Source organism: Haliotis asinina, chromosome 3, assembly GCF_037392515.1.
Source record: "Haliotis asinina isolate JCU_RB_2024 chromosome 3, JCU_Hal_asi_v2, whole genome shotgun sequence".
In the NCBI taxonomy this organism is placed as follows: Eukaryota; Metazoa; Mollusca; class Gastropoda; order Lepetellida; family Haliotidae; genus Haliotis; species Haliotis asinina.
The window spans coordinates 29,608,862-29,623,312 of NC_090282.1; the positions used below are offsets into that span (position 1 = coordinate 29,608,862).

A 14,451-nucleotide genomic window follows, 5' to 3' on the forward strand; every position below is an offset into this window, starting at 1 on the left:
TCCAACTCATTGTAATCAATTCTAGGACCTCAGTGCTCTTTGTCATTGTTGAGTTAGAGTGTGACTATTGAGTATGACAAGCTCATGTTAATAATTTATTCTTCCTATATCACAGTGTTAAACTGTGGCAAGTTCCATGACTAATTATTGAGTGACTAAAGTTCTCAGGTAGCAGTCTCGTGCCCAGCCACAATGCCAGAGCCAGGCAGGTGAATATGCCGTGTCGTTAAATCCAGTCAGAGCGTTTGTCAACGACCAGGCGTGTGGCCGATTGCATCGTATAACGCTGATCACACTACAGTATCTCCCTCTACCTTTATCCTTCAGTGAGAGTTTACGGGATATTGTACCTACTGCACGCTACAATAGTGTCAATACTCTTGATAAACATCAAAGGGTGGAAATCGTAAATCCTATCACAGAGCACAACACCTGATTATTTATGAAAGTTCTTTCTTTTCTGTTACAGGGTTCTTATCACATTGGTACTGCAACAAACCTTCCTGCTACAGGCTTTTGGTGTGCTGTGACAATTGCGTACATAAAAAAAAGACAGACTGGGATGTATTGAACTGTGGAATTACGAAAGGAAAAGCTGGATCTAAGGTCATGCTGTGGGATGTGCCTAATCCAACACAGGACACATTCAAGCTAACTTCACCCCAGAAGTCAATAATATCAAGGAATGAAGTCACGCATCTATCAGTGAAAAACGACTTGAGTTTGATGAGAGAAATCACAGATTGGAATAACTAAACCCCTAATGATTGATGTGGAAGTTCACAATCTTGAATCACTCCTGCAAGTTTCAAACATTTGGTTTCTACACCCAAATTGATTACTCTACTGCTGATCTATTTCTTATCTTGAAAATTCATCTCTATTAAGAAAAGTTATAAACTTGTGTTCAAGTGTTCCAATAGCTACAGAAAAACAACTTGTGATCATTATGGTATAATGTTTGTGGGTACAAGCTATTAATTTACACCAACAGCGGTCCTGGTTACAACTGTTGTTGTAATGTGAGTTGCTGATATTTTACATTTCATGATTTTGCTGCTGACATGAAAATTTATAGATATAAGTTTTAATCAGCATATATTGTGTTTTGGGAAATAGTAAACAGATATTTGTCTTCTGTAACACAGTTTAACTTTGAAAGAAGAAACACAACATATTTACATGAATGTGTGATTGTTTATCTTTTTGTGCAAAATGTAATACCTTATCAGTGTTTTCATGTGGATGAAGTTTTGGATGAAGCTCTGATGGACACCATTTAAAGTATCAGTCTGGAATACAGATTTTGTGTCGTGTTTTAATATATCCTGTGATAATTTATTATTGGTGCACAGACTGCTGGTGACACATGCCTCGTGTGTATGCCCCTCATGGATCTACGGAACCAAGCTACCTTGTGTATATGTATTGCTAAAGTCTGTTCTCGTCTGTACCAAGCATGAAGGTGCCAACTTTCTGGAATGTACATATTCTTTTGGGAGCTCTCCATTTCTTCCTAAACCCACTACTTTCATCAACAGGTAAGTGTTTAGTTTTGCTGACATTTATAAGAACATGAAAGATAATGAAACGCTCAAGAAGTATGACACTTTTGGGAAACTATACACAAAAGATTATGATTCGCTGCTTATGTAGCATTAAAGATCACATATCAAAGTCAGTGGGCTTCTATCATAAATCTAATCCTATAAGGATTTACAAGACTCTACATATTTTTATGTTGTAATGAACCCCAGAATCACAAAAATTTCAGAAACTGCTGCCATAATTATGAATCTTTCATGAAGGAAGAAAAAGAAACAGTTAATAGATAGGCAAAGTCTGTTTGGGATTTATTTGCTATAAAGAAATGCTTCTGAAAACTGTCAGTAGTCATTTATTCTTTCAAAATTATTTCATGAAATCATCTTTAACTTTTTGCTGTAAGCATAATCTGTATATGCAACAGAGGAAGTTAAAGTAAAATAGTTACTTTTATGTTTTGTTTCAAAAGTCACTACAGTATTTTATCTTGAAGTAAAGAATAATTTTGGTCCTATTCTCACCAATCTTTGTATATGAATGCTGATTGCATTAAGTGGAATATAATCTTGATACTAATATTTTGAAAACATCAGTACATGTTTCTGCTAAACCAAAGAACAGATTGCATGCTATGTGAGTTATAATCACATTGCTCAGACAAAGGAGTTGGTCGATAAAATTTCATTACATTTCATTGTGATATATGGACACTCTATGTATCTGTAAGCTGTTCAATTTGTTTGAATATGGTTTATGTGCTCAAGAGTAATATATAGACCTGTTTACGCAACATAATGGCTATGCAGCGTCTGTGCTCATGTTTACAGTTTGTCATGACATATAGCTAATTGATAAAGATCTATGTATTTCACAGCTATCATTTGATATGATTAAATCTAACTGACCAAAGTAGGAATTTAGTGACAGTGCAATCAGCATGTATGGTCGTATTTTGTTCATGTTAACAACCATTACGTATTGGATTCAGGCATGACAGATTGTTTAAAATTTGTGATAGTATTCTTCCTGATTAATATCTTCATCATGGTTCATTTGGGATGCTGCTTAGATTATCCACTAATGTTTTATAAGTCGTGATGTGCAGGAAGAAATAATCACAGAGGATGCTGGCCCAGTTACAGAAGGTGACATAATTCACTGTGTAGAGTTACTTCTCTTGCCAGCATCAGGTGCTAATGATCATGTGTTCAGGTCCAGACATGCTACTATTGTGTGTCTATATTTGTCAGCACCATACCCATGCTCATGGCATTTGCATAAGTGATAATATCTTATATTTACAGCTACACCTGGATATCAATAATCACAAAATCATCAGCGAATATTGTGTCATTGATTACATATTACAGAAACTATTTTAATGAAATAAAATTTCAGTTTTCTTACACAGACATGCACTAAAGACAAATTACTACCTGATGATTAAGACTGAATGTGCAACACGATTGTAATTGTTAGTAAGTCATGCATGAATATGTCACCACTGACTAGTGAAATGATAAATGAATATTTCCTTTGAACTTTTCCAGTATTTTATCAGTAATCAACATTCAGTTCATGATTATCAGTCACTGTTATCTAGATCATTAGCCAGTCCTCTTTCTATCCTCTAAATTAAACGCTGAATTTATGTTGTTTGAACATATTGTTCACAGCAGTGTTAAACCAAACTCACTCACTCCCACACAAGTAATGGCATGAACCTAAATTATTTAGGTCTGTAATTATAGCCTGGGGAAAATATGACTGTAACAAAAATGACCTCATCATTTCTTCATCAAGAAGCTTTTATTGCCAAAGCTTGAGTCACACAACATGTATTGTCAGTTAGCACATTCAGAAAAGTGACAACAATTGCTCTGTCAAACTGAAATACATGTTTTACCTTTGACAGGGTATAAGCTACAGCGATTGTAAATGATGGTGTGTAACCCTTCAACTTGTCCACATGGGCCTGACAAAGAACAGAACTGCTATGCTAACAGTAGGGTAATTGTCCATGGGCCAACATTCTGAGACCTTGATATATCTGCTCATGGTTACAGACCTCTTTGCACATCCACATTTATCTTCAGGATATGAACTTAACACTTGCAGCAAGTATAGCTTAAATGGCTCCATTTAAGAAATATTGGTTTGCTTAACTTTTAAGGAGATCATACTGCTCTTTCTAGGTTCCATTTCACAGTCATCACTCTTGTGCATTTCCTTTCATCTCATATTTGTAATGGCTCTGTAATTGATGGTCATTTGCTGGAACCAAGGGTGCAATAAATGGTATAATTATTGATAGAAATAGTGGCATCATGGAACCGATATGTGCAATAATGTTGACTGAAGCTTTCCACATCATTTATTATATCCAGTCTATTTTCACATGTGATCCAGCATCTATTGAAAATAGTACCTTCACACTTTCCATTTATTAAATATGTGTAACATTAGCTACACTGATATGTGTGAATTATACTTCAATAAAGACAAATTATTCCTTGCTCAGTTTTAGAGTATCAGATGTAATATTGCAAATAACAGCAATATTTTCATGTATTGAGGTTGTTGAGGATAGTGATAGGAATCTCAGGCAGTTTTGAATTCAAACATTAATGGAATTGCTGAAAGTGTTAAGTCAACTATCAATTATTTTTTACCTTACTTATACAATTAGAAATGTTACGTATATTCTTATGCTGAATGACATGCACTCAATATATGTATGTAGGTGCTTTTTGTAAGATCCATCCTTGGTTGATGAATGAAAGTGATAAAACCGTTGCCTTAATTATAACAATCGTAAATGAATGAAAGACTTTCCATAATCATAAGAAATACATTATGAACATGTTTTAATGAATCACTATGAGATACTGATGAAACCAGGTGTTTACAAATAGGTAGACTCCATCATAATACATGCAAAGGCATGTCAAACATTCCAGAACAAACACAGGACCACATGATATATGTGTGGACAATATTCTCCATATGGCTACATTGTATAATGTACATTATTTGTGGGATTAAGTATAAGAACTGACCCAGAGCAAACAATGCTTGTTTTAACATGTATTAAGTGGCAGTACTTTGAGACGTGACCGTCTTATAGCTGGATCACTGTTCCCAAAAAGTTGACCTGCATTTTAAATCTGTGCAGAAAATGTTTCTGCAGTCAATTCTGTTGGCCCAGACTAGTTTCCATTCACCATTTTGAGTAGGGTTAAGCGTTAAAATATCTACTAGAATGAACTGAATTATATTTGTCTTCAGATAGACTGATGCAGACACATTAAATTATATTGATAATTTCCTTGATATGGCACATCTGGCAATGTCATGCACTGTTATTCCATGATATTGTTTTTACTTGGCATTTTCGCACCTTTCTATTTGCCATCACTTACTCATCTAATGGAAATAGTGTGAGTGACAGGTGCTACCAATAGAGGAGGCCATGTTTACCCTTTTAGCTAACATCTGATGTCATCACTGATTTCTGGTAATCCATAAATACAAGTTCAGAACCTTTCAAACAAACCTATGGAATCTGTATGTGAAAATAGTTGAGACTGAATGCTGTTTCCAGTCGCGAAAGCTTAACTCATTTGCTTCCATAATTACAGATTCTTCTATTGACCTCAAGACATTTTGTTCCCAAGTCATGTTCATGTGCAGACACAACAGCTGCACCATACAGTGTACTGGCCAAGGTCACACATATTGTTAGCGATCATTGATAACATAAAAATATTGGTTTCTCTAAAGATTGAAAAGTCCTAATCAATACTATGAACACAATATGTTTCATGTCACATTATGCACACTATATTCCATATATAGGATATTTGTATGTCTTTGAATTCTCAAAAGACTTCATTTACTTTGGGTACCATAAAAAAACAGTTTATGAAGAATGCTGTGACTGCTCTTATCCAAATACTGTCTATTTCACAATACATAGAGATACACCATTTTAGTATCATGTGTTGAAATTGAGTGATCAGTGTGTATATAAACATATGAATTGGCAAATGTTTGTTGTTCAGATGTCACACCAGTAGTGCACCAGAACACTGATTCCAGTACGTTATCAGTTACTGATCTGAAATGGTGAACAGATTATTGCAATGCAAACCAATTTTGTCAATTTTCGTGCTATCATGGATCTGATGACAGAACTCACTCTTTGTGGTAAAGACGAACATATTTATGGCTGCTGGCTTCAATAATGTCATTTACACTACATGAGCTTCTTTTAAAATGCTACAATGCCCTTCAGCAAAACCTGGTGCCACATACCAAGAATTATTGTGGTCTTGAGGTTATTGTTAATTTCTATAGCAGAATTCAGTTTTGGATCAATGGTTGTCAAAAGAGACCTGAAGGGGAAAACATGTTTTTGATTCAGGTAAACAAGAGATATTGGCATGACGAAGTCTTAGTGAACCTGAGGTATAGTTTCGCATTTTGCATAAGAAATGTCCTGGTGCTGTATGCATTAACATAACTCACAACAGTCACAGCCCATGGATTCCATTGTAGAACAGAGATCCTGAATTGTGTGCCATATTAAGTACCTCTGTAATAAGATATGTTTACTTGCTGCATGGCTCTGTACTGTTTGCATTGATTTCCCCTTAGTTGTGTAATATAAAATGCTTTAGATTACCCAAATCTTGATTAAATGATTGAGCAGGACTATAAATAAAGTTTTGTTTTAAAAAAGGTACAATAAGATGATTGATTTGGGGCACTGAATTAAACACTAAACAGGCCTGCAAGTATTGATAGGCACAAATGTATTGTGTTAAGGTATTTTCTTTTCCTATTTTGAACACATGTGAGTAATGATTATATGCCATTTCTGCCTAATGTCAATTATCTGTCAATGGTGCTTAGAGGAAAGCCAATAAGGAGATCAAATGGGAAATGTGTGAAGTAACGATGAAAGTGGTCAATATATTGCAATTTCTGTAGCAGTTTATTCGGTATGCTAGAACAATAGTTTATCCTATGGACTGTTAATGTATAAATAATGACAATACTTGAATGTCTATTGTATCTTACTGCAACTCAAGAAGGGTTATATTTTTACAGAAGTGTGATTTATTGTTCTATTGTACTCTTGAATGTTTTCCATTCTTACTAAATTGAAATTCCAACTGTGGAGATTTATGTTTGGTTAACTTGCAAAGCAATAAATATATTTTACACACAAGTTATGTTGACAATGTACACTTAACATGCCATATATTATGTATAGCATGATGTAATTTACGAGTCTCATATCTAAGTTGTAAATGACACATAAAACATAGTCTCTTGTTAAATATCAACAGTGTCCAAAAACATTTGCATATTGCCCAAAGATGGTTTGATATACCAGCATATAAATTGCAGGTAATATCTTGGCATTTAATTGGCCAACCAGTCAAACTGTTTTTTATTTATTAGTATGTCCCCATGAACTGAAAGGGTATTTGGTCACATAGTACAGAGGGAGCATTACCTCACTGTCATCCACTATCACTGAGTTTATAATGTTACCCATAGAATTTTGTGTTTATGATTAAATAAGCTGGTGGTGAAATTGACATATTTGTATATTTTACTTGGATTTGTTTTTCATTGCATTTAATGAGGTATAGATACTGAATATGGTGTAACAAAGTCTGTCAACTAAACACTTATTTCTACCCATGCATTTTTCAGTAATCATACATATTTATCATATTGTAAAGTCCTAGTGGAAGTGGATCAAGTAACATTTATGTGTTCGGATCATGGTTCATTCCATTCATGTTTCTGTCAATTTGTCAGCACCTTTCCTGTGCTTAATGTTTTCACCATCTGAATTTGCCATTGTGCTTTATTTCCTTTCCTTTATTTACAAGTGGCTCCAAACTCAAACCTCTGAAATCTGTGTCCAAGTAGGTGCTAAGTTCTTTCAGAGAAACTGCCCTGATATCATGATGCAGTTAAGGTCACCTTAAGTCCAGTCATGTGAAGCAAGGACATGGCAATGTACCAAGTGTGTCTGCATAAGGTGAGTGAGTTTAGTTTATGCCGCACTCAGTAATATTCCAGCTATATGGCGGCAAATAATTGAGTCTGGACCAGAAATCCAGTGATCAAGAACATGACCATTGATCTGCATAATTGGAACCAATGACATGTGTCAACCAAGTCAGCAGGCCTGACCACCCGATCCTGTTAGTCACCTCTTACACGTCTACATTAGGACCTTCGGAGCAATTTATTTTACAAAACCATGTATAGCTGCATGACTGCTGAGTAGTCACTCTTCCGTTTATACCTATCTTTGGTCGAGAATGAAAACTTGCTCATTCTGGGAAATGATGGATGCAGAAACTGATAGGCCATGGCAAATAGCCAGCATTCTAGTATCATAGTTATATTACTATAGTTTGGTACATAAACAGGACAGAACCTTATGTTTTGCAAATATATAAGCATTGTCTATCCAGTGATGATCTATGTAGAATTTAAGTTTGTGTATGTAGGTTTAAACTTGAAGGAAGTCAAGTACTGTGTCATTCTTTTCTGTACAGTGGGTAATTGTTCAAAAGAAGAAGAAGCCCATCACAAACAGTCAGCTGATCGATAGTTCTTGTATACGCTTCTATCTTTTTTCCGTCTTTCTTTTTGACAAAGCAGTGTCTGGACCATTGTTAAGAGTAATCAGCCTGACCTATAATCCGTAGTCAAGCTCATCACCTTGTAGGGAAAATGTTCTTGATAAGAATCTGAAAGCTAATTCCAGTCCCCTAATTAGGCAGGTAGACTCCATCCACCTACGTTTCAACTGAGGATTAAAAGGTCACAAGGCTGGTTCCACATTATTGTCTATAATTAATCATCGTTACACCTGTATTGGCATGTGGTTAATTTGGTCCTCATGAGTGCTTCGGTTAGATATGCTGATAGTATGGTTTATGACTGAAACATGACATTGTGTGCAAAGTTCACAATCCAGGTATTGATAAGAAGTTGCTGGGTTATTATGAAGTATTTTGAGTGCATTGTTAAGGATTACCTCATCTGTAGTGCAGGTAAACTTATAGCCACTTGCTAATATGGTTTACCTGTGCACTTGATAATACATAGAGATTACATTGAATTTTCAGGCTTGTGCGTGCAGGAAGAGGATAAGTTCATTTTGCAGTGACTGGGGCTTGGAGTTGTCATATCATTACAACTGGCTGTTTAGTTTGTTCTTCTCTAGTTTCTGAATACTGTTTGAGGAGTGCCATTTAGAAACATGTTGAATGTTGGTATTATATGATGGAAATGAATATGCTAAATGTAAATTATATAAATGAAATATAGATTTGCAAAAACTGATGGCTTGATATGATGCTTTAGGCAGGTTATACTTGTACATGCTGTGATTTAGATTATCCTGTAATTGTTTTATGTTAACCAGGAAGTATCAATCATCTTTGTACACATTGTTTTTCTTCTACTGGTGCTGCAGATGATAAATACCCATAAAACAACTCAGGGAAATGCAATGATCAGTGTAATTATGAATGGCAAATGCTTTTGTACAAGGAATCATAGCTTTTAGTTTCATGTGATGGTGTTTTCTTATTCAAGATAAATCATGTGTAGCACTTAGATACGTTATGTGTTACTTACTGGAATTCATGTAAGCAATATTGAATGAAAATTTGAAAGAAAAATGAAAGTTGGAAAAGTACATTGAAGACTTTGAAACAGTGGTATAATTTGAACACTTCATTACAGATGCATGTGGTTATATTTTTGTGAAAAGTGTACAGCATACACAAGAAAGGCATATATCATTACTAATGATTTGAGAAGCAATCAAATCAAAGGTACAAATATAGGTGTGTTGAAACAGCACATGGTCAAGTTATGTATTAACTATGGATAAATCAGATTAAGATAAAAATCAGGTACTTATTACAATGAGTGAGCTGTACACATGATTCTAATTTACAGAATCAATCAATGTGATAGGAATTTTTAAAGGTTAAGTTGTAAATATTGTATAAGGTACAGACAAACGAGTGTAGAGAAGGTAGTTCAGTACTGTGTTTTAAATTGGTCGAGTGTCTTATCTGCAGCAGTTATCTCTTCCCAGGCATGTATTTACTCTTGTCTTTTGAGTTTGATGGTTGTAATGTACTGATGAGCATGAAGGATGGAGTTAATAAGGATTGATGCAAATTTTAACAATATTCCAAGGATATCACAACAGGGAAACCAGAAGTGGCTTAACAAATTATAACCTTGTGATGATTCAAACCTGGGTCTTCAGCCTCGTGAGCAAATGCTTTAACCACTAGCCTATCTGAATACTTCAAAGAAGATGAAAGGGATGTGTCAATAAGTAGTAAATCACAATTTTAGAGCTAAGAATAATGTTCTTATTCATGTAGGTGATAGTGGCTATATTTTTGGTAAGATGTGGATTCAGAGGTGTTTCAATTTTGGTTTGAAACATAGTGAGTGAGTCACAAATTTTCATCACATTGGCAATATTTAGGCCATATCATAATGAGAACAAGTAATTTTATTCATGATAATGAATGGTAAATGGTAAAAACCTGTCACTGAAGGACAGTAAAATAAGTAGATTACTGCATATTTGAATTTAAAACTAGTAATTAGATCTAAAACAGTTTAACTGTAGCTGACAGTACAAGGTAAAAACAGGCTATGTTTTGTGAACAGCTGAAGATAGATCACCATACTAGGGAGGTTCGAAACATAGCATTGAATCAGTCTGGATTAAGTGAGGTTGTTCAACCTTAACAGCTGTTGAGCAGCCCATCCTCTTACCCAATAGGTAGTACATCTTTGTGTAAAGGTCTCTTATTTGACACTTTTCTGCTAAATTATTCATAGGCACAAAACCACTTAATTTGAAATCTAGCTTGCTAAGACATATTGGAGTTCTTTCCTGTACTTATCAGACAGTAAAAAAACTTTGTGTTCTTAATTGAATTTTGTAAAAGCATGCGGTCGTAAAGGCATGTATATTTCTACTTTCAGAGGTTGGATGAATGACATTGTAAAGAACACTGTCTCAAAAAATGCCTTTCATTTGCATCAGGAAATTAGTCGTGTGTCCTGATGAGTTGTTTGGGTCTTGAACATACATATATTTCAACATTAAGCTGGATAATTATCCCTGTGAAGCTATCAAAGCGCATATTTATGAACATTTAAAATATTGATGTCCTACTGTATTAGATAAATAAACCACTATATGGTTTCCAGATGTATTGTTGAAATTGGTGTTATTATTGGTATTGTTGAGCCATGAAGCAGCATGTCAAAGTCAATACTTCGAAGTTAGCAACAATGATCCACAGACAGTGTTCACACCTCTATTCAACACCAAGTCAATAATGTCATTGTAGCTGTTCGTTATAACTTTGATAACTGCTATTGTTCATGTGAAGTTGGTGAAACACTCATCAAGATGGAGAATATTTATCCTGATTGCATGCTGAAAACTATGATTAATTTCATTGTGCACTGATAACTGCATTTCTTTATCAAGAAATCAGTCTATATTATCTAGTTGGCATGGTAATAAAAATGTTTATTCAATGCAAAGGGAGTATGTTTCCTAATGAAAGTACCGAAATTGGTACTTCGTCTTGTGTACCTGGTACAGAAAGACATAGTGATACTTGAGAAGGTTCTTTGTCATGTGTCAGTACTGAAAAGCAAAGTTTATGATGCATATTCTGACTGGTAATGAAGGTGAATAACTAATGACAACAGAGTCCTGATGGTTGTCACACAGGGAATACTGATACTGGTGACACACCAGTGCCATCTTGGTGTAAGTGAATTATTCACTGTTAATTCTGTTTCAATGCATGTGATCTATCATACATGTACATGGATGTCAGCACCTAATCACTAGGGTCGTTTGTATTATCCAGCTGTACATTGATTGGGTTAGGCACCAGAGGATTAAGGAGTGTCTTTTGGATATTTGTCTTAAAGCAGTAGGAAATTAGTCATGTGACTAACAAAGCAGTAGGGACTGTTTCCATAATATCAAAATTCTTCTGAGAGTCCATGTGGTGATTCTGACTTTGTTGTGAGTACGATTTTATGAAACACTGTCAAAAGTTCTTGACACCAAGATTTCACATAAATGTGACAATGTCCTGCTCCACCTGTTGCACATATCATACATATGTACAGTGACAGATAAAAATATACATGAACATTCAGTACAAGTCAATAAAAGGAGTTTGCATCAGACATAACAAAAGTCTTGAATAATTCAAATGAGAAAGTGTTCATGGTATGTCGACCATGTAATTTTAAAGGTCTGCAAGGCTTAGACTACTGTAACCCTGACCAAACAGCTTTTAAGTGACACTCTTTGAGATTTACATAAAAATGGCATGATCAAACCTTAGAAGTTGAGAAATGTAAATATTTCTGTTTGGAGATGATTGAATATTGTTCAACAAAAATGTTCAAGTCATCCCTTTTGTCACTTGTTACTTTTTTAACACTGTGGGGATTTTTTTTCATATGATTCAGATGGTGTCTTTCAGGAATCCTTGAAAGGGAATAGTTTATCCGACAATGATTTAACAATGTCAGATGGCTGATACACCTGAGGTCACAGTTAAACTTGTTGGATAGATTCTGGTCTTTTTATTTTGCCAATCCAAGCAAGTATTCTCATTTTTATCATTTTAGTTTTTGAGATTCCACAAGGTATTAATTCTGCTTGTCTCACTCAATTCTGATGTATACAATGAAAGTCTTTCCTTGGTTGTATTGAGCATGTCATTCTGTGAGACTGGAATTTGGTGCTATATCTGTTACACCAAGAAATATACATTTCTTTATACAGTTTCTATGGAGCTTTGGAATCACGCTTTAATAAGCCAGAAAACTTTGAAAGGATTCCCTTTCAAACGTCTAGGCATCAAATCTACCCTTTAAACCAAGAGACTAACTCAATTCCAGTGCTTGGTAATGAAAACATTTTATGGCAATCTTGTTACCAAAAGTGGAAAATTCTTCAAGAGTTATAAGATGAAAACAGATCTTTGAAATCATAGTAACAAAATGTGTTATATAGCTATAATCATGATAAGTATTATTTTTTTTCTATTGAGAAGTTGATCTTGATCTTGATTTTGGCATTTCAATTGATGCAATTGCCTATTGGTCTTTACCATATGTTCCTTTGACAGGTAAAGAGTTGACTTGCCATTGCATGTGTTTGTGATTAGTACCACCATGGGTAATACATGCTGTGTGTAAAACAAAGGAATTAATATATAACAGTTTTTATTTGTTTTTGTTTTGTTTTTTTAAGATAAGAGGCTTTCATGGAATGAGTAACAAATCTGTTGACTATATTGAATACTGCAATCATGAAATATACCTTGGATCCCTTGTGGACAATGATAAGTTAATGACTAATCTTTGCCACATTATTATTTCATTATCGTGTATGATTACCAGCCTGAAGCATTGCTAGTTTGTGCAGTTTACTAACTGATTGAAAGTAGACATGGAAAGAAACATATATGATATTGACTCACAATTCCAGAATTAAGGAAATCATGTGCTATGAAAGAAAGAGAAAATTTGCCTGCACTGAAGAACCCAATACCTGTGTGTATTGTACTACATTTAAATGCTCTGGTTTTATATTAGTTATATCCCATACATCTGTGGTGTATAATGCTAAATATTGGTAATGACAACAGCTGTGGTTTCTTGAACCATAAATAGATGTTTTGACTTTGAGTAATTACAAGCTAATGGCACTTTTAATTACATATCTGTGCAATATGTTACATTGTTTAAATTTCCACAGCAGTTATTCCTTAACTGTTCATGATTTGTTGAAAATATATTCTGAGTAAACATTGGGTGATAACATTAATGTATCACTAGTACATTTGTATTGTATAATTTGCCACTCTTCATTTCTTTCGAGTTTTTGAAAACTTGAAGAAAGTTAGTTCGAACATTCTTTGGATGTATCTGTTATTGGTAGAAGTATATAAGTTTGTTTTTTATGTGTTTTACGGTATTTTGGGCAAAAGAAATATGTTCCACATGTGAAGGCTTATAAACTAGTCTTGTATTAAGTGCAGGTTCGTATGTGTTCTTGAAATAAGTATGCATTTGACCATGTTATTTCAACTTTATATCACTGTTGTCAGGTTGTTCAAGTTGTTTGTAGTTCGGCACATAGGATTAAACTCACTGGCTTTTGACTTTTGTCACATCTGCTAAGTCTTAAGGGGTGGATGTCACATGGGGTACTGCAGGTATGTAGCCAGGGTATTTTTCTGTTTAGTGGGTACACAAATGTACACCTACATAACAATGTTGGCCACTGGGGTAGGACAAATATGTCCTAGTATGCATGAATTTTATTCTTTTGACTAACACATGCACGGCATACATATTCAAGCTAGTTTAAATGTGTATTGGCTGATTTAGATTAGGGTACATTTCATGGTAGAGGGAGCTTATTAACTGTTGCTCCAGTGAAGGAACACTTTTTAAGTGAAAACTTGTGTTGTCCTTAATATTATAGCAGTATCATTGCAGTTTTAAGACCTTGATAATGAAATGCGCAAATCGTTTTACAAGATGAACAAGCATCTTAACATAGAAGCCTGTGCCATAGCTCACTCACTTCCTCACTCACTAAATTATTCAAGTTTTATAGACAATTATTTCAAGTTCAGACATGATTGTTTAATTGTTTCAGTGCAAATTACTTTCCAAACTGTAGATTCTATGGCAGATATTTGCTGTTGAGTGCTTTCAAGCCTTTTAACTTTCAAGTGCAATGTAGTCTTGGTCATTCAGTGAAATTCAGGATGG

The 14,451-nt window shown here is 34.6% G+C and overlaps 1 protein-coding gene across 1 annotated transcript in view; it reads left to right on the forward strand.

Moving 5' to 3' along the window:
• The first annotated feature begins 844 nt into the window (after window positions 1-844).
• The window catches only part of LOC137277791 (zwei Ig domain protein zig-8-like), a 65,378-nt gene continuing 51,771 nt past the window's right edge, over window positions 845-14,451 (forward strand). The window contains exon 1 of the mRNA XM_067809721.1: window positions 845-1,541. Within this exon, the coding sequence (XP_067665822.1) occupies window positions 1,460-1,541 (82 nt within the window). The 5' untranslated portion in view covers window positions 845-1,459. The remainder of the gene's footprint in view (window positions 1,542-14,451) is intronic.